Source organism: Salvelinus sp. IW2-2015, linkage group LG10 (assembly GCF_002910315.2).
Source record: "Salvelinus sp. IW2-2015 linkage group LG10, ASM291031v2, whole genome shotgun sequence".
In the NCBI taxonomy this organism is placed as follows: Eukaryota; Metazoa; Chordata; class Actinopteri; order Salmoniformes; family Salmonidae; genus Salvelinus; species Salvelinus sp. IW2-2015.
Genome location: NC_036850.1, coordinates 20942747 through 20962837, shown reverse-complemented (window position 1 = coordinate 20962837; position 20091 = coordinate 20942747). Strand labels below are relative to the sequence as shown.

The 20091-nt window shown below is 41.6% G+C and overlaps 2 protein-coding genes across 4 annotated transcripts; both read right to left on the bottom strand.

Annotated features, from left to right (window-relative positions):
- Positions 1 to 2142: 2142 nt before the first annotated feature.
- LOC111969514 (TM2 domain-containing protein 3-like) lies at positions 2143 to 8153 on the bottom strand. The gene is made up of 6 exons (XM_023995694.2): positions 8000 to 8153; positions 7592 to 7687; positions 7305 to 7465; positions 6988 to 7162; positions 4841 to 4916; positions 2143 to 3624 (listed from the first exon to the last, which is right to left on the bottom strand). The coding sequence occupies exons 1-6, from the start codon at positions 8133 to 8135 to the stop codon at positions 3459 to 3461; spliced, it is 810 nt and encodes a 269-aa protein (XP_023851462.1). The 5' UTR covers positions 8136 to 8153; the 3' UTR covers positions 2143 to 3458.
- Positions 8154 to 8307: 154 nt separating this feature from the next.
- Positions 8308 to 19923, bottom strand: LOC111969513 (threonine--tRNA ligase 1, cytoplasmic). Of its 3 annotated transcripts, none has more exons than XM_023995691.2 (19): positions 19570 to 19923; positions 19104 to 19190; positions 18739 to 18926; positions 18364 to 18487; positions 18142 to 18266; positions 17873 to 17990; positions 17637 to 17701; positions 16251 to 16329; positions 16004 to 16150; positions 14389 to 14487; positions 13997 to 14163; positions 13200 to 13362; positions 12850 to 12987; positions 12633 to 12710; positions 12313 to 12413; positions 11852 to 11956; positions 11606 to 11678; positions 9281 to 9395; positions 8308 to 9082 (listed from the first exon to the last, which is right to left on the bottom strand). In XM_023995691.2, the coding sequence occupies exons 1-19, from the start codon at positions 19906 to 19908 to the stop codon at positions 8934 to 8936; spliced, it is 2460 nt and encodes an 819-aa protein (XP_023851459.1). In that variant the 5' UTR covers positions 19909 to 19923; the 3' UTR covers positions 8308 to 8933. The 3 variants fall into 3 exon arrangements, with proteins under 3 accessions (XP_023851459.1, XP_023851460.1, XP_070301566.1); XM_070445465.1 differs by having other exon boundaries at positions 9043 to 9116; positions 19570 to 19912; XM_023995692.2 differs by lacking the exon at positions 19104 to 19190 and having other exon boundaries at positions 19570 to 19912.
- Between the last annotated feature and the right edge of the window lie 168 nt (positions 19924 to 20091).

Here is a 20091-nt window from a genome sequence, read left to right as displayed (position 1 = left end):
TACACCACCCGATGTCACAGGAAGGCCATAAAGATCATCAAGGACAACAACCACCCGAGCCACTGCCTGTTCACCCCGCTATCATCCAGAAGGCGAGGTCAGTACAGGTGCATCAAAGCAGGGACCGAGAGACTGAAAAAGCTTCTATCTCAAGGCCATCAGACTGTTAAACAGCCACCACTAACATCGAGTGTCTGCTGCCAACATACTGACTCAACTCCAGCTCACTATAATAATGGAAATTGATCAAAAATGTATCACTAGCCACTTTAAACAATGCCACTTAATATGTTTATGTATATACTGTACTCTATATCATCTACTGCATCTTGCCATCTTTATGTAATACATGTATCACTAGCCACTTTAAACTATGCACTTTTATGTTTACATACCCTACATTACTCATCTCATATGTATATACTGTACTCGATACCATCTACTGCATCTTGCCTATGCCGTTCTGTACCATCACTCATTCATATATCTTTATGTACATATTCTTTATCCCTTTACACTTGTGTGTATAAGGTAGTAGTTGTGGAATTATTAGGTTAGATTACTCGTTGGTTATTACTGCATTGTCGGAACTAGAAGCACAAGCATTTCGCTACACTCGCATTAACATCTGCTAACCATGTGTATGTGACAAATAAAATTGGATTTGATTTGATAGAGAAATTATCTGGCAACCGCTCTCGTGGACATTCCTGCAGTGAGCATGTCAATTGCACGCTCCTTCAAAAGTTGAGACATCTGTGGCATTGTGTTGTGGCATTGTGTTGTGACAAAACTTCACATTTTAGAGTGGCCTTTTGTCCCCAGCACAAGACACACCGTGTAATGATCATACTGTTTAAGTAGCTTCTTGATATGCCACACCTGTCAGGTGGATTAATTATCTTAGCAAAGGAGAAATGCTCACTAACAAGGATGTGCACAAAATTTGAGCGAAATAAGCTTTTTGTGCCTATGGAACATTTCTGTGATCTTTTATTTCAGCTCATGAAACATGGGACGTTTATATTTTTGTTCAGTATGCTGTATAACATCCTAGGAACCAGTAGCCTACTGCTGTTGCTGGGAGATCCAGTGAAATTATGCCAAACGAATTGTTTATTGCATAAGATGGGAATGAATGAACAATCTTTTGTCTTCATCACTCACGATTAGCAATTATAAACTAATCATTGGGGATTTCACTACAATGGAAGTTGTGTTCTGATTCATCTAGCATTGTTAACTCTCAATGGATTTGAACATGCAAATGGCTGTCCTATTACTTAAGAGAACTCACATGTGCTCATAGGAGTAATGATATTCACAATGTTTCCATAAATGTCAATTAACCCAGTAAGACTTTAATTTAATTAAAGAATCACCCTGTTCTGTTCAGCACTGATGGTCTAGTATAACATCCATGATTCGTATCACCGATTGAACAGTATTTTTATGTTTTTATCGGAAATTACTAGGTGATATGGTGGTTCTATTGCCATTGTATTTTAAGATGCTACTCGTTGAGATAAACGTCAGCCTCAACTGAGAACAAGTGTTTGGTTAAAAATACATAACCCAATATGAAACAATTTCTTACAGGTTGTATTCATGCTCAGTGAGATATGTGGCACCGATGATGACTGGCATTTATTATTCTAACTGGGTAGCCTTGCCAGCCAAAATGTAGAGGTGGCGGTCAGTCGATTCAGCTCAAACATTAATGGGCCAAACACTTATATTCTGTTGGAGGTGGTACATAACAGTAAGTGATGTGGGAGAGAGGAACTGGGGAGCGTATACAGACGTTTACTGCAGAACAGCCAATGAGAAGCGCTAACACATGCTAGCAATGCTAGGACCAATGCAGAAGGTATTGTATGTAATATGGTGTATGTATTCACATAACCATTAGTCAGTGAGATGTTGAATTACGGGAGTGAGCTTCTCTTTCTGTATCCAACGGCACTGCCTCAAAGATGTGGCACAGTATCGTTACAATGAGGCAGGGCATTTTACTGTGTGAAAAAGCACAGAGGTGAATTCTAAGTCAATCATCATGGAAATAACAGACCAGATGATTTTGTTTATTCAAGTATGCTTATAATACTAGACAATACTAACACAATAAGACACAAAGCTCAATAACATTTCACAAGTTTAATATTTACAATTTTCTTAAACATCTTTGTCATTACAGTGTTCCATTTTTTTTTTTTTATCCAGAACATGAACACATTTTCACCAGAAATATAGGTTACCAGTTTGTGCAGCACACATACTCAAGCTCTGGATATGGGAGGCTACATATCGTAACCATTCGGGCTGGGCGATTAGCGATGAACAATATCATGAAAGTTATATGAAGAACAAAAAGTGTTATACAAGTTCTTTGAAAACAAGTACTAAAACCATTCTGAACCAGTTAGTGACCTAGTTTAAGCCTGCACAGCTTTACAAGAACAGATTGTTGTGTGTTTTGGGCATGCAGAGCTGTAGCGCAATGCCATGTAATGCTGAAATCTGACATATGCAGATCACAGAAGGTTGGTGGCGCCTTAATTGGGGAGGACGGGCTCATGGTAATGTGTGGGGCGGAATAGTATCAAATACGTGGTTTCCATGTGTTTAATGCCATTTGCTCCGTTCCAGTCATTATTATGAGCCGTCCTCCCCTCAACAGCCTCCTGTGGTGCACATCCACAATGCAATAAATATAAATACACAATATAAGCCTCAGCTATAATAACCACCATGTCATTTCCCCAAATCTGTATCCCAACCACATAACACTCCAAAGAAAATAACCGTTCAAGTATTTTTTTGCTGGTTGGTTTGCAGAGAGAACACTGAAAGGTTGATCTGCTATCCACTGATGCACATTACCGTCCACCACACTTAGCAGGTGCCACATGCTTTTACAAAACCTGCAGGGAAGAAACACTGCTTTTCTTCCAAACACTTTTTGTTTCTGTTATCGGTGTTATAATAATAACGAAATGTTGTGTTCCGTAGCCATGGTTACTGGTCTCCTATGCATGACCGTGCAGTGAGTAAGGAGCACCATAGGTGGCTATAGTTACAATATAATTCCAAGTACTGCTCAACTGTGCCTACCACCCATTCTCCAGTCAGTCCGTATCAGCCTGACCAACTCTAATCACTATTAATCAAACAACTCCAAAACGATGCTCAGTGCAGCTTGTATTACAGTATATCAGTGAAGGATGCTTGGCTTGATGATCTAGAGGCGGACCTGACAAGGCTGACCGTGAAGCTGCACTGGTGGCAGATGGGACAAGTCAGTCAGTCTTTGCAGACAGTGGGAGTTTGGGCAGGCAGACAGTGTGATAATGGGATGGCATCTCCATGGAGTGGATCTTTACAGTCAAACAGTCTAAACTGAAAAGGAGAGGGTATCAACCCTACAACCATCATGGAGTGGGCATCAATCACAGGTCTCAGATGTAGAGGGAGCCATCGGCTGGCCCCACATAGCCCGCCCCAATCAGCAGCACATCAATCAGGGTCCAGATGCCCAGGCCACCGAAGCTGAACAGCTTGCCCAGACCCTCTCTCCACTGGCCTAGATAGAACCGGTCAGCTCCAAATCCACCTAGTGTAATGCTGCAAATAGAAACAACAATAACAACTGGGATTCTACTGGTAACAGTGAAGAGCATAGAAGACAAAGACATCTAAGCGGGAAGGCGCACCATATTGAATGTCGGCCGTAAGCCTGCTTGGTGTTGACAAAGGGTGGCAAGTCAATGTGTACAATCGTCTGGAAATTAAAAGAAAATGACGGCTGATGTTCTGTTGTCAGAGGCGGTAGGACGGACACTCGCTGTTTTTAACCTTCATCATCACGGCTTGTTTTGTCCTTATGTGTCCTGTTGTGCTACCAAGTCACTCATTTACTTTACAAATGAGAGGATTTTCATGAATATTTTTCAAGGATAAAGATGTTTTATAAAAGATTCAAAGTATAAGAAACCCAAAGAAACTATTAGAAATCTATAACACAGGTGGGGTGGTCTTAAAGGGGGGCTGAACTCACCGATTTCCCATGGGTTTCTCTGCTACTCATTAGGAAAAAAGATGTGTCTTGGGGGTGTGGTTCAATGTGGGTGTGTTATGTTAGCTATATCATACCCTGGCCGCTATTGTTGTTTGTCCCTCTACAGTCACCGTAGCTAAAATATTCCAAACAGCCACTGTACTTTCAACAAAGGATTGCGTTACGAACGGCTTAACAACAGCGTAACACAGCATTACAACAATAAGTGATTGGTCAAGAATTCCAAGCTCAGTGCATTATGCATTTCCTCCTTTCTAGAGTATCTTTGATGACAGTTGTGTTTGTGATGCTAACATTAGTTCACAAATGTTTGAGTTGGGAAAAAAACATCAGTTTTTAATGAACAAGTCTTGTTCTTTCAACACAACACTGTCAATTATTGGTAGTTCTGCTGACTATAAAGAAATGGGCAGGGCTGTAGGTTGATTCTGCTGCTACGATTGGGTAGCGTGCACTGCAGCACACGTGCACCTATACTCTGGATGATTTGAGTACTGCAAGCCATGCCAGACAGCGGTCCTGTGTGGGCAGAATTGAAATGTAAACCCAACCCAAGGAAAACGCTGTTGTTCTCGATTCTGTAAATCTCAGTTTTGTAAAATACTGACTTAAAATGTTGTCCTATTTACACTTTGTAGTCAGTTTTGGCACCAAAATAAACGCTTCTGACTAATATCGATGCCACACAGGCCGTTTTCAACCAGATAAGCCCTTTTTTTGTTTCAGCCTTCCCTTAACAGTGTGCTTGTGCAGGAGTCTTACCTGATTGCCAGTGCTGTAGACCACTTGTACCCGCCTGTCCAGTTGCAGTACAAACGTTTCTGAAATACTCTTTTACCTGAGAACAAAAAACAGTTTTAATGAATGCACTGCACAGTATACACTCCCCTCCATACGTATTTGGACAGTATACACTCCCCTCCACACGCACTTGGACAGTATACACTCCCCTCCACACGCACTTGGACAGTATACACTCCCCTCCATACGCATTTGGACAGTATACTCTCCCCTCCATATGTATTTGGACAGTATACACTCCCCTCCACACGCACTTGGACAGTATACACTCCTTCCATACATATTTGGACAGTATACACTCCCTCCCACACGCACTTGGACAGTATACACTCCCTCCATACAATTTGGACAGTATACACTCCCCTCCATACACATTTGGACAGTATACTCCCTCCATACGTATTTGGACAGTATATCACTCCCCTCCACACGCACTTGGACAGTATAACACTCCCATACATATTTGGACAGTATACACTCCCCTCCATACACATTTGGACAGTATACACTCCATACATCACATTTTGGACAGTATACACTCCCTCCATACATATTTGGACAGTATACTCTCCCTCCATACATATTTGGACAGTATACACTCCCTCTCACACGCACTTGGACAGTATACACTCCTACATATATTGTGACAGTATACACTCCCTCCATACACATTTGGACAGTATACACTCCCATACATACACATTTGGACAGTATACACTCCCCTCCATACACATTTGGACAGTATACTCTCCCCTCCATACATATTTGGACAGTATACACTCCCCTCCATACACATTTGGACAGTATACACTCCCCTCCACATACACATTTGGACAGTATACACTCCCCTCCATACACATTTGGACAGTATAACACTCCCCTCCATACACATTTGGACAGTATACACTCCCCTCCATACACATTTGGACAGTATACACTCCCCTCCATACACATTTGGACAGTATACACTCCCCTCCATACACAATTTGGACAGTAATAAACCACTCCCCTCCATACACATTTGGACAGTATACACTCCCCTCCATACACATTTGGACAGTATACACTCCCCTCCATACACATTTGGACAGTGAAGCATTTGGCGCTATACTCCAGCATTTTAGATTTGAGATGTTTTATTTGAGGGTATTTTCATACATATCGGTCTTAAAGCGCTTCCTGTAACTAGTCCCCCCATTTGAAGAAGACATAAGTATTTTTTACAAATTAACTTATAGTGTAGTCAAAAGTTTCGAATTTGGCTCCATATTCCTTGCACGCAAAAACTACATCAAGCTTGTGACTCTACAAACTTGTTGGATGCATTTGCGGTTTGTTTTGCCCAACAGGAACTGAATGGTGAATAATGTCTTGTGCCATTTTGGAGTCACTTTTATTGTAAGTAAGAATAGAAGATGTTTCTGAACACTTCTACATTCATGTGGATGCTAACATGATTATAGATAATCATGACTCAATCATGAATAATGATGAGTGAGAAGTTAGAGGCACAAAGAGCATACCCCCCCAAAAATTATATTCTCCCCTGTTATTGGTAATGGTGAGAGGTCAGCATGTTTTGTTGTAGTCTCTGAATAACATCTCACTCATTATTCATGATTGTTCTTAATAATGGCATTATCAGGATTAATTGTGTTCAGAAGTATCTTATCTACTCACTTAGAAAGAAAATTATCGTTTACCATTCAGTTACTTTTCGACAAAATATAACCCAGAACACTACCAAAATAAACTATAAATGCATCCAAGGGGTTTGTAGAGTCACAAGCTTGATGTAGTCATTGCATGCAAGGAATATGGGATCAAATACTTAATTTTTGTCAAAATACTTATGACTTCTTCATATGGGTGGGACTACATACATAATGTGCTTTCATTTATAAAATGGTTAAATATACATATAAAAATACCCTCAAATAACAGGTGACATACTTCTAGACTGTTGCCTCATGAAACACTTGATCTCAAATCCAAAATGCTGGAGTAGAGCATTTTCTATTTTATTTATATCACTGTCCAAATACATATGGAGGGACGTGTATGTATTTGAATAATAATGAACCAGACATTGTACAGTAAGTGTATACCTAAGCAGTGTACGTGGTCCAGTACTTGGCAGGTGGCGCTGTAGCGTTTGCGAGGGCAAGCAACGGTCATACAGCTGGTTGAGTTTGAGCACCTGTACTGAGACAGGTCCAGCTGCCAGCAGAACTGGCACGTGATAGACAGGGAGAAGTTGGTCTGCTGCTTCCCCGACGCCACCTGCAAGCAGAGAAAAATAAACAGCATACTGAAGCATCAACAGCACAATGACAAAGTGCTACAATTACATACTTTCTTTGTAAATGGAGTTCCTTGTTCTTTGTCAAGAACAATCGGTGTCCAACTGGCAAACTGAACTCACTGTGCAGTGGACTCCTCTCTTGGCCTTGCAAGAGAAAGACGCTGGTTTGCCATAGCGACAGTTGTGGTGATAGCTGCAGTTGATGCAGTCAGCAGGCAGTCTGTTGCATTGACCCCCACTGGGGCATTTGGAAGCATAGCTGTCTGAATCAGTTGGAGATGCTGCAAAATAATTCACAAGATTATAGGTTGTCCCATGGACTTCATTCAGTAACAGCATACCAAAGAGGCACTGTCAGTGTCATGACAAAAACATCCCATGGGTCGAGGCTGGGGAGGAGATTTTACCAGATGATGGAGCAGGAACCACCGGGCTGGTGATGACAGGCTGAGCATCTCGGCTGTAAGGGGGCTCATGGCCCACGTGTGGGGAACTCAGGTACCCTGGAAGACAGGAGTTGGCATATAAGGGGGAGGGTGCATCATGTAGCTAGCAGTTATAGCTAGCAAGGTAATAAACACAGCTTGCTGGAGCAATTGTACATTAGTTAGCTAGCTTGCCAGATAAATTACAGTAGGATCAGTAAATTGTTTGTCAGGCGTCTGTATAGACCTGCGTACTACCATTGTGTGGATGTTAGCCATACGTTCTTATTAGCTAGCTAGCTAATGTAATGCCTTACGCTAGCTAACTAGCATCGGGAAAAAAACAATAATCCCACATGAAGCCTAGCCCTGGGATATACATAGCCTTACCATTTACACATTGAAAACATGGATCCAAAAATAACAATATTATGATTCCATGGGCTTTTAGGCAGCGTCTTCTCTCAAATGGCCAAATCTGACTGACTGTAGCCATTGTGCCAACGTAAATCAACTTCAATACCATTGACCCACCCACAAATGTGGGCGATTTAAAGGGGACGCATGAATTTACTTCTTGACGTCAAGATTATTCAAGAGCAGAGAACTCAACAGGGTCAAATGTGTTTTTTTTGTCAGATGAATAATAAAAATTACTTTAATCTCCAATGAATAATACGATTATGAAGGGGAGGCAATACGTTGAGGCAATATTTTATTCCAAGATACAATCCAACAAGAGGACAGAGCTACTTCATGATTTTATTTAATATTTCCCAAAAGTGTTATTTGGCTTACATTGCAACCTTTCAACAACCCAATAAATAACATTCTCATGACATCTTCTTTCATCCACATTCTATCCTTCAGATTAGTGTTAAAAAATATATATATTCTTGCATGGTCTTTCATACACTACACCCCATGGGTGCACGTTTTGGTTTTTGCCACAGCACTACACAGCTGATTCAAATAACCAACTTATTTGAATCAGCTGTGTGGTGCTAGGGCAAAAAAACAAGTTTAGGAAACCCTGCACTACTGTACCAAATACATGATCCCCAATATTGTCTCTCACTTCCTGCACTATTCTTTCAAATTGATTAGACAATCAAAGAAACATACATATTAAACTACTCAAAATACAGAAAGGGTCCGTCAAGTGAGTAGAAAATATTTTATATTTTCAAACATGTCAATACATTTGATCTACCCCTTTCCATGTTTATACTTCCAACACAGACCTCTTGCATTCACATAAAATGTCTATTTTGTTCTTCTTTTGTGAAAGAAAATTATCTGTCATGAAACACCCCATCTCTCCTCAGAACTCCTCCTCAGCATTCCGGCAGCGTGACTCTTTCAACAGGGTCAGGCGAGCCAGCACCTCAGAAACAGACAGCTCTCCATGAACCTTGTTGTCCCTCGTACGTACGTTCACGCTGTTAGTCAGCTTCTCTTTCTCACCGACCACTGCCAAGACACAAAGCAGCTCACAGTCCCCACACTGCCAAATCACAACACACACAGCTGCCCTAACACATTCACATTTTCAACAACATTTCAGTAGTGATGAGTACAATCGTGTTTTTGGCAGCTGAAAAAAAATCTGAAAATATTTGAGGGGATTTATGAATGGCAAAAGAAATCTACTATAGTAATCCTTCTTACCCAGGATGAAGTTGTACTGGGCTAACTGGGCATTGCGGATCTTCTTGTTTAYGAGGCAACTGGAGTCGACATCAGCGTCTGCCATGAATCCAGCCTCCACAAACTGTTTACACATCTGAACGACAGAATTACCACTCAGTAAAAACAAATTCATAAAAAATGACAAAGATGAACTGATAAAATGGAACTGGCAACAGACATGCAGGTTTATATAATGATAGACAATGATGAATGTGCAGCATCATGAACAGGGCCAGCTTAATTCAGGGGCTTCCCGGGGCTGAAGCCCCTGGGGCCCAAGAGGCAAATATATATTTTTTTAAAAACGAAGAAAATATACTGAATATATTATACATGCATAATTTTGTAAAAATATTTACTACAACCACAATAGGACTCATCAGCCCGCTCTCAATAAGTGTTGACAGCCTGCTGCTGCCGCTCTGCTAATCATCAGATGGGAGACGTGGTAAGGGGCCCATGTGGGTAACTGGGGGACCCTGCCTTTATTGGGTAACTGCATAAATAAATAAATGTGACTGGTCAATTGCGTGAGTCAGGGCAGGGCCCAAGCCCGTAATAGTCTTAAAAAAAAAAAAAAATTAATCACACTGAAGAAAAATACAAGACGCTACATATAAAGTGCTGGTCCCATGTTTCACGAGCTGAAATAAAAGATCAAGACATTTTCCATACGCACAAAAAGTTTCTCTCAAATTTTGTACATCCCTGTTAGTATTTATCCTTTGCCAAGATAATTGATCCACCTGACAGAAGCTGATTAAACAGCATGATCATTACACAGGTCCACCTTGTACTGGGGACAAAAGGCCTTCCATGGCCTGCATACTCACCCACTGAGCATGTATGAGATGCTCTGGATCTATGTGTACGACAGTGTTCCAGATCCCACAACTTCGCACAGCCATTGAAGAGGACTGGGACAACATTCCACAGGCCACAATCAACTGCCTGATTAACTCTATGCAAAGGAGATGTGTCGCACTGGATGAGGCAAATGGTGGTCACACCAGATACTGACTGGTCCACGCCCCTATTTTTTCTTTCTTTAAATTATACTTTATCCAACCACAGGAGCTGCTCTCAATGTTTTAAAATACACCAGAGCATAATTTAGCCATAGAGGATCAATAGTTAAAAAAAAATAACAGTATTTATTTTTATCACATGCCAAAATAAAGGAAACACCAACATAAAGTGTCTTAAGTGTGTTGCGCCACCATGAGCTGCCAGAACAGCTTCAATGCGCCTTGGCATAGATTTTACAAGTGGACCTAAAKCATGCCAAGAAACTGCACCCCACACCATATCATATACTATGAATCCCTTGTTTACTGAAGTGTTTCCTTTATTTTGGTATTTACCGGTATGCCTACAGTCAGGAAGGCTGCAGTTTGGACAGCATGCGCACCAAATATACAGCTTTTTGCATTGTGGCCATAGAATATAATCCATAGAAGGGCTTTGTAACCTCTTACCCTGGCAATTTGACTGTTAAACTCATGGGTACACTAGCAATGGATGCCAGTTCTGACTAATGGGAACTGCCATCTATGGATTATATTTCTATGGTTGGTTGCAGCTGTCGGTTTGCCTTTTGCAGATTTCAAAATACAATTGCTGGAAAAACGTACAGTTTGCCTACTGCTGAAAAGAGAAGACTAATCTGTAGAACCAATAGAAATAAATGATTCTCAACAACTCCTAATTGTTTGTGAACAGCAGCACTGTTTTTCAAAGTAGCTCATCTTGAGATAGCCGATGTGCTCGTCATGGCAATAGCCAATCACCGTGAGTAGCTTATGGTTTAATCTTCATTAGTTGAGTCACTGGACATGTTATTTAGAAGCCTACTTTATTTATTTATTTCCTCCAATGTGTCGCTTCACTGGCCTGGGTTATTGTTTGAATTCAAMACCAGATTGATCTCAGTTTGTCAGAGTAGCCACTCATTTTGGTCATTTGTGTGGTATTAAAAAAGATTCCGCTGTCTTCTAAAAGGACGATTTTTAAGGACCCTGAATTATTTTGTATTTTTTAAATCACTGTATGGAAATTCTAAAAACAACTCTGCTCAATTGTAGCCTATGCCACGTGACAAACGTTCTGACTTTATTATAAAGAGGCTTTTTCTTCAACACTAAATTTCCCACGCATTGAATTTGCATCTTGGCACACAGATTTGTTTACAGAAAATGATGTGCCGGGAAGGGGGATGGCCTATGATTTCTTAATCCGGCCCTGATCATAAACGGTAGAAATATGAAAGGAAGACAAGTTTGAGAAATAGAAGGCTCGGATTACCCTCCTGGCATATTCTTCACAGGTAGGGTTGACAGGTACAAACATCACCTGACGTGGGGACAGCCAGAGGGGCCTGGAGAAGAAACACAATATGGGCTGGATAAGTAGCAAATAAAAACACTATATATACACATAATTAAGACATTTAAGGGCAGAAAAAACATCTATATACATGACTTATTTTCCAGTCTATGATTGCATCTTATGTAACACTCAACAAATTCATTGGTCCTCTTTGCTACTCACCATTTCCCWGCGTAGTTCTCAGTGAGGATGGCTATCATCCTCTCCACAGAGCCCAGAATGGCCCGGTGGATGATGACCGGTCTCGCTTTGTCATCCCCGTCCTTCCTGCATGTCACAGGATTCAACATCAATATCAGTCACAGCACCACTTCATGCTCAAATATAACTACGTATTTAACCATTATTTATTCAACCTTATTTGTAGAAGTTAGTCTCATCGAGATGTCTTACCGGTCAAACATATTTTTGAAAATAATTTATACAGTTGTTTACAGAGCTTCATAATGTTCTCTACCTCATTAAAAATCCAACTTTAAAGGACTTTTAAATCAACTGTCTAGTACAAAGTATTCAGGTGAGAACTCGTATTGAAGGAGGGATTAATGACTAATCTTGCTTCCTATAACAGGATACAGACTCAGCACTGTGTCACGACTAGTTTGATTAGGTGACTCACTCACCCTACAAAGGTCAGGTTAAAGCGGATGGGAAGCTGGAAGTCCAGCTGAATGGTTGCACATTGATGATACCGGCCAATAGCATCTTTGATCTTAATGTCAATCTGAAATGGCACAACAAAAGTATTACATGGTTTTCCTTCCTGAGAGTTTTAGACCTTATTTAACTGAAGGGGAAATGCAATATCTTTCAGGGAAATATCCATGGCTATAACAAGTACAAACCTTTAATTAAATTGATTTCCTGAGAATTCTAGACCTTATTTAATTGCAGGGGTAAAAAAAATATATAGCAAGGAAATATCAGCTGCTGTAATACAAACCTTGGGTCCATAGAAAGCACCGTCTCCGGGGTTTAGTTTCCATGGTTCCCCAAACTCATTCAGGCTGTTCTCCAGTTGCTTTCAAACAGAGGGAATCAATTAACATACAATTAAAATATATCCTGGTTCATTTCGTGCAAGTCATTCTTTCTTAAAAATTGTGTTTCCTTACGCGACATTTCAATAATATTTTATGSACACGCATGTTTAATTGTACCTTCTCAGCCTGGTTCCAGACAGCGATATCTCCTAGGTACTTCTCTGGACGGGTTGAAAGGTGCAGCTGGAAAGAGAAGCCAAAGACGTCATAGACACAGCGGAGGAAGTCCAGACAGCCCTTCATCTCAGACTCAATCTGCAGGAGAGAGAAAGGGAATACAGAGGGTCATCTGAATGGCGATGAGGTTAAGTACCCAGCAGGGATAGGGTCAATTCCATTTCAAGAAGAAATTATGAAAATTGGAACAGTCCATTTACTTCCTGATTTGAAATTGACCCCAACCCTGGTACGTAGCTACTTTAATAAGATGTTCCTCTTCAATATCCATAGCTGGTCTGGTCACCTACCTGTTCCATGGTGCAGAAGATGTGAGCATCATCCTGTTGGAAGCGGCGCACCCTCGTAAGGCCGGTGAGTGTCCCTGATAGCTCGTTCCTATGGAGCACCCCGAAATCAGCCAGTCTCAGAGGCAGCTCCCTCCACGACCGAGGTCTGTGGCTGAACATCAGACTGAGGAAGAAGAGGATCCAGGAGAAGAAGGTAGATGGAAAAAGAGGGTGATGAATGAGAAGATATGCAGTTGAAGCAATGGTAGTAGTTAAGGTTACATAAATGCTTTGAAAGTCCCTTCCTTATAAACCATCATATCTTCATATTAACCAATAACAATAACATAACACCTTTCCCAGACAAAGGTTAAGCCTAGTATTGTAGTAAAGTTATTTCATTGGATATTCTCCATTGAGCATGGTTTTTAGTCTAGTAAGTAATCAAGTAGCCTTGCATCTCCTGTTTCTGCAGGAGAAATCAATGTAATTAAAGGTTTGTAGCTATTATAGCCATGGATATTTCCCTGATAGATATTGCGATATTGAGGCAGCTTGATGTAGAAGTACACGCAATGGAGACTACGCTAGTCTATGGCGGGGCCTTACCCCCAATTTATCTCCTAATGCTGAGTTCCAAGCAGACACATTGGGTCCCATTTTTACAGTTTTTGGTATAACTTGGCCCGGGGATTAAACTGAACCTTCCAATCTCAGGGAGGGCACTAACCACAAGGCCACGGAGTTGTTGTTTTTGTCCAGGACCAGGCTTGACACGTGTCCGGGAAATCGTCCCAATAACCAACGAATGTACCTACCAGTGTCCGGGACAGTTCATGGGCTTCAGTGCAAAGTTGTCCTGCTCCACTGGGAAGGAGTACATGTTGTCGCTGTAGTGCTGCCAGTGGCCTGAAGTCTCCCACAGCTTACTGTTATAGATGTTAGGAGAGGCCACCTCCTGAAAACCTCTTCTACAGTATTCCTCCTGCAAAGCACATTCACCAGATCACAGCAAGACTGAGTGGTACTTAACTTCAGCATTCTTTCGGTTACTATGGTTATAAAGCACCAAAGTAGTCCATGAACATGCTGTAATTGTGAATTCTACAGGTGGGTATTGTTGTATKTTGGCAGAAGATGGACYGATTGCTTCTCTGCCTTTTGYCTGTGATCAGGTGTAGGTGGTTGAGGCTGGTTGGTCTCGTCTTACCCTGATGAAGTCAGTGAGTGTGTTGTACAGGTAGGCTCCACGCGGGAGGAAGAAGCAGCTGCCAGGGCTCAGGTCATGGAAAAAAAACAGTTCCTGTTCCTGTTGTACAGTAGAGACATAGTGTAAGCTCAAAGACTTCACAGATTGACAGTTACAGATAGTGAGGCAGCTCCTCCTCTCTGTGGGGAACATGTTAAATCAAACGACAGCAAATCTGTCCATGAACGACACCCACAGACATGTCCTCTACTTCTAAACCTTCAACTTCTAAATGAAAAGGATCACACCATCATAGGAGTAACATGTTTAAAAATGACTTTAGACTTTGTCCCCCTGGATAACAACAATGAAAATAAAAGCAGCAGTGAGTCCATAGTTTAATATAGAGATCAGTGTTGTGTTGTAATCAGTTGTGGCTGGGCCGTGGGGTTGCTGCCATCTGTGTCTCCCGCAGGGAGGATAGATCCAGCCTGCCTGAGGACCAGCTGGAGCTCACATAGTATGACTCACTGATACATCATGCAGTTAGACACACAGCACCCCCCACAGGAACAACCAAGCAACAACAGTAAGCACACAGAGCTTAAAGCGTCCACATACTTCCCAGTCTAAACAGTTCCGAAGAGTTTGTGCATATATTATGAAGACATTATGTTTTTGTTCGTTTTGGACTTCGGTAAGGGTTTTTTCGGCTGTTTGGGCACACAACATTTTTTCGAGGGCAGCCGAACTTCGAAAGCCAAAGTATACGCCCCTTCGTCCATGAGTGGTCAACTTTAGGGATTCTTCAATAAAGTCTTTGTTGTCATTCAACTAGAGATGACTCGTTTTCATGTACATTTTTTAATTGAGAAATACTGCACCAAAGCATCTTAGTTAGATGTAAAATTGCGCGACTAAGATCTCCTCGGCAAAAACGTAAAAACTAAAGAAATCTGTTAATTAATTTTCTTAGATTAATTCTGACTATTTTGAGGTGTATACTGGCTACGGAGTCTCAAAATGGCCAAACAGTACTATTTCCACTTTTTCTAATTATCCAAGCGAAGGTCTAGCCACCAGGCGAACTGAAGCTTGCTGACGCCTTTAGGTCTGTTTATAAAATACAGAGTAAATTACAGTGATTTGTCARAGTTCTGTAACTCACTTTGGATAAAAGTGACCGCTAAAATAAACAGAACAAAAATATAAAAACGCAACATGTAAAGTGCTGGTCCTATATTTCATGAGTTGAAATAAAATATCCCCAAAAAGTATTTGTCTGTAATGAAGCCCTTTTGTGGGGAAAAAAATATTTTGATGGCTGGGCCAGTTCGTGGACCTCTGCCCTCCCAGTCACACCCATGGCTGCGCCCCTGCCCAGTCATGTGAAATCCATAGATTAGGACATAATTCAATTATTTCAATTGACCGATTTCCTTATATGAAATGTAATTCAACAATAACTTTGAAATTGTTGCATTTATATTTTTGTTCAGTATATATGAACATATTATATCATTATATTAATTGAGGGTCTATTTCAATGGCTGTGTTTAGAAAACCAAACACCTAAACCAACTAGTCGTCTTCCTCAGTCAACCCCCAAAGTGACCCCCCCACAGTGAAGACTGACCTTTCCAATCTTCCGATGGTCTCTGTTCCTAGCCTCCTCCTGAAAGCGTTCCCACTCCTTCAGCATCTTGGAGTCTGGGAAGGAGATGCCGTAGATACGTTGCAGGGTCTCCATGTCCGAACGGCCCTCCCAGTACGTAGAAGAGTTCTGTCGATATTACAGGAAAGGAGTGGAGAGGAGATACTATGACATTGTTTTTCACCTTAAGAAGTGATTGGATATTGTAGTCTGTGTGTGCATCACATACCTTGTAGATCTTCAAGGCTTTAATCTTTCCTGTGTGTCTTACATGGGGCCCACGACACAGGTCAATCAGAGGCCCACATCTAAAACAGTAGATAACTCATTTTAGCAGGGCATGGACCAGTGAGGGTCTTCAAATTCATTCAAAAAGCAGTTTACCATAATATATTATAGACAAATCCTTCGCATTAGGCACATTTGTGACTGATTTAGAATTTGATGTACATTCCAAAGATTTATGTGAAGGATTCAAAACAAGAGGGTATAAAGAAGAATTATTGGACAATTCCGTTAAGACAAACTGAGTGGAATGCATTATTGCAACCACGTCAAAGGAATCCCTCTCCTCCCTCTTAACTTTTGTGTCCACTTTCAGTTCCATTTCAAGGTCGATCAAGGAAGTGGTTAATAGACATTGTCACATATTACACAGCGACCCCAGCTTTGGTAAAGCATTTGAATCCCTCCCGAGGTTTTGCTATAAGAGACACTCAAATTTACGGGATTGTTTAGTACGGTCAGATTTGCCTAATAAAAAAAGCATTGCATTTCATGTCTATCATTCCTGATGGCAGTTTCCTTGTCACAACTGTCCACTGTTATGCCATGATCAGAGGGAACTCTCTTATCCATCCCCATTCGAGTGGGAGGATAAAGGTTTGAGGTAGAATAACATGTAACACAAAATATGTTGTATATCTACTTAAGTGTGTTCCTGTGACTTTAATGTTGTGGGTAAGACCAAACAGGAACTTAAGACAAGGATATGTGAGCATAAGAGCTCCATTCGCAACCATGGAGAGAAAAAAATTACCTGTTGCCAGAAATTTCAACAGCCATAATCATGAACTAAGTGCCTTACGTTATATGGGCATTGAATTGGTGAAAGCGCCACATAGGATAGGAGATAGGGATCAATTACCTCTCCAATGAAAGACATATTGGATAGACCGCTTGACCACTCTATCCCTAGCAGGAATGGTCTTTATCTTGTTTTTTTTTGTACTAGGTTATAAATATGCCAAATATTTAGGTAATGACATCATGTATTTGTATTGTGTGTCTATAGATCTTTATTTGATTGTCATGTTTCCCCCACAGCTCCCTCTGCTGGGATCTCTTGATTGGGCCAATACTGGCTGAATTTATAATTATGCCCACCTGTGTGGTCTTGTTGGTGTGACATTGATTGCTATTGCCTTGCACGCTGAAGGGCTCATACCCGAAACGTTTGTGCAGCGATAAAAATGTCAATTTAAGTTTATTTACTGGAGTGCAGTCCTATTTCTGTTCTTCAAATTCACCAACATGTTAAACCAGTCTTACTGAATATTTGCTGTACACCAAATAATATTCTGTGATTTACAACTAAACATCAAGAGCTGCTTACCTGTAGACTGTTGTAGTGGGTGTGGTGACTTTCTCATTCAGAATGCGACACTTGAATTTGTTGTACTGAAAATATGGATGCAAACAGATTGGGAAAAAAATAAATACCAATTTCTGCTGATCTACTCACAACCCAAATGAACAAGAAACATCTATAAAACATTATATAATCGAGCTACAATCTTTCACCAGAGGGTGGAGAGATGCCAATGTAGTGTAGAGATCCTCTCCTCTCACCTTGAACATCTTCAGTAGGGTCTCCTTGCTGACCTCCAGCCTCTCGAAGGGCTGTTTCTCCTTCACCACAGACTTGCACAGCGCCTCCAGGTACTCAAACTCTGTACTCGACACACCCCTGGCCAGGASAGGACACAGGTCAAACAGAACCCTCAGTAACAACACACCTGTCATAGGCTACTCACTACACCAGCTCTGTATCATTTCTGCTCATTACTTTATAAAGGAGACTYGAAGCTTYTTTTTTCTTAACAATGATAGATGCTTACTGGGGTCCATCGAGGAACATGTCATAGTAGAAGCCATTCTCAATGGGTGGTCCATAACACAGACAGCCTCCATAGAAARGCTCCATGGCCTCACCAAGGATGTGAGCACTGGAGTGCCAGTACACCTGAAACAAGGAGRGCAAACATCTCTGTTACTACCTCCAAGAACAAAGYCTATAGAGATTAGAGAGTATGATAGCCCAGAGGGCACATTATACTCACAGCCTGGGCATCATCATTGTCAAAGCGCAGGATCTCCAGTGAGCAGCTCTTCTCCAGAGGTCTATCCAGGTCCCACAGGTCCCCGTTCACCCGGGAAATCACTGCATTGTCAGCCAAGCCCTGACTGAGAGAAATAAGATATACCACCATCACCACATAGTGCTCATGTGCTGATACAAACAATGGCAAAGACAGAGGGGTGCAACTAATGTCTCCCAGTAACATCATGATCCTCCTAACCTGGTTCCAGATTTGTCTATGCTGCCAACTTCTATGAATGTTTTGCCATGACAATGGCCATAGGAGTTGACTGCACAGCTCAAAAAGATATGGGACAGGGATATTATGGTCCAAGATAAGCTCCAGATCCCTCACCTGATGCCACAGGCCAGCTGGTAGGGAGTAGTGACCCAGGCCTGACCCTCCACCCTGCGTCCATCTGGCAGCTCCACAGTGATGGGCTGGCTGTCTGCAGCTCTCCTGGCCAGKAGGGCATCGCTCTCCTTTTTCAGCTCCTCATACAGCTGCATGCGCTCTGAGATGTAGCCAGGCCACGGTTTCAGCTGGAAAGASTAACATGGTGATTTATAGGAACTTATGGAAAGAAACTGGGGGGAATTATTTGGGTATTGGTAAGGATATTGCACAACTTTGAAGGAGCGCTTGATTGCATGCATGGGACTTCTAGAATAGATGTATGGGATATTGYACCTTTGGGAGGTAATGTTCCTAATCATTACCTCTCTGCCACCACCCCCTCCCTGTGCCTTCTCTGGCTTCTCCTTGTTGTTCTTATCAACAACAGGTTTGGTCTCATGGGTTTCTGCCTGCACAGAGGTTAAAAATCAAACGTTTGGTTTATAGGTGAGCAAAAACATGCAAATATTGTCATTGACATTCCACTTAGTGTAAACCACAATAAATAACTGTTGTCTTATATCCATATGATATTCCATAAGCATGTTCAGGGGACTACACCCAGAGCTGTKAACCTATTTCGAGACCAGGGGCAGGGGAGGGTTAGGCAAAAGGTTGGCAGCGTGGTTAGGTTAAAAATCAAATGTTAAGATAATTGTATAAATGGGCGGGGTTTAGGCATAATTATGACTGTAGCCATGGAAGCTACTGGCTGGACTAGGACAGCAAGCTACAGGTCACATACAACAGCCACACAATTTACATGCACTAAGGTGGTTAGCTAGCTACCTTATTATTATCATAATTGCGGTTATTTGGCTGTTGTTGTTCTTTCCCTGTCTTCTTCTCCTGGCCTTTGTTGGTGCCCCCCTTGCCCTGTCCCTCCAGGGCGAGTTCTTCCTGGAGACCCTGGCGGAGGTGCACGAGACGAAATTTGAGCTTCTCATTCTCGCTCCGTAAGCTCTCCAGCTCCGGAGAACTGGCGAGAATGCTGGCGACCTCTGGACCACCATTTAGCCCGTCTCGTAGGAGGCTAAATTCCCGAGTGAGAAGCTCTATCTGGTTCTCTTGCGCGGTCAAACGTGCTGCCATGCACTCCGCCATCTTTAAATTACTATTCTCTTTCATCAGCAACTGGGAATAGGGTCTTCCTGTCATCAACAGTGAATGGGAATGGAGTCATAGCGCCCTCTTGTGCTTTAGTTTTGTGTTGTAACTTTCACATTTTAACAATCAGTTCATGTCAGCTTGATGCTGCTATTGTAAAAGCCACATACATAGCAAGAGTTTTACTGTAGCAAGGACTGATTA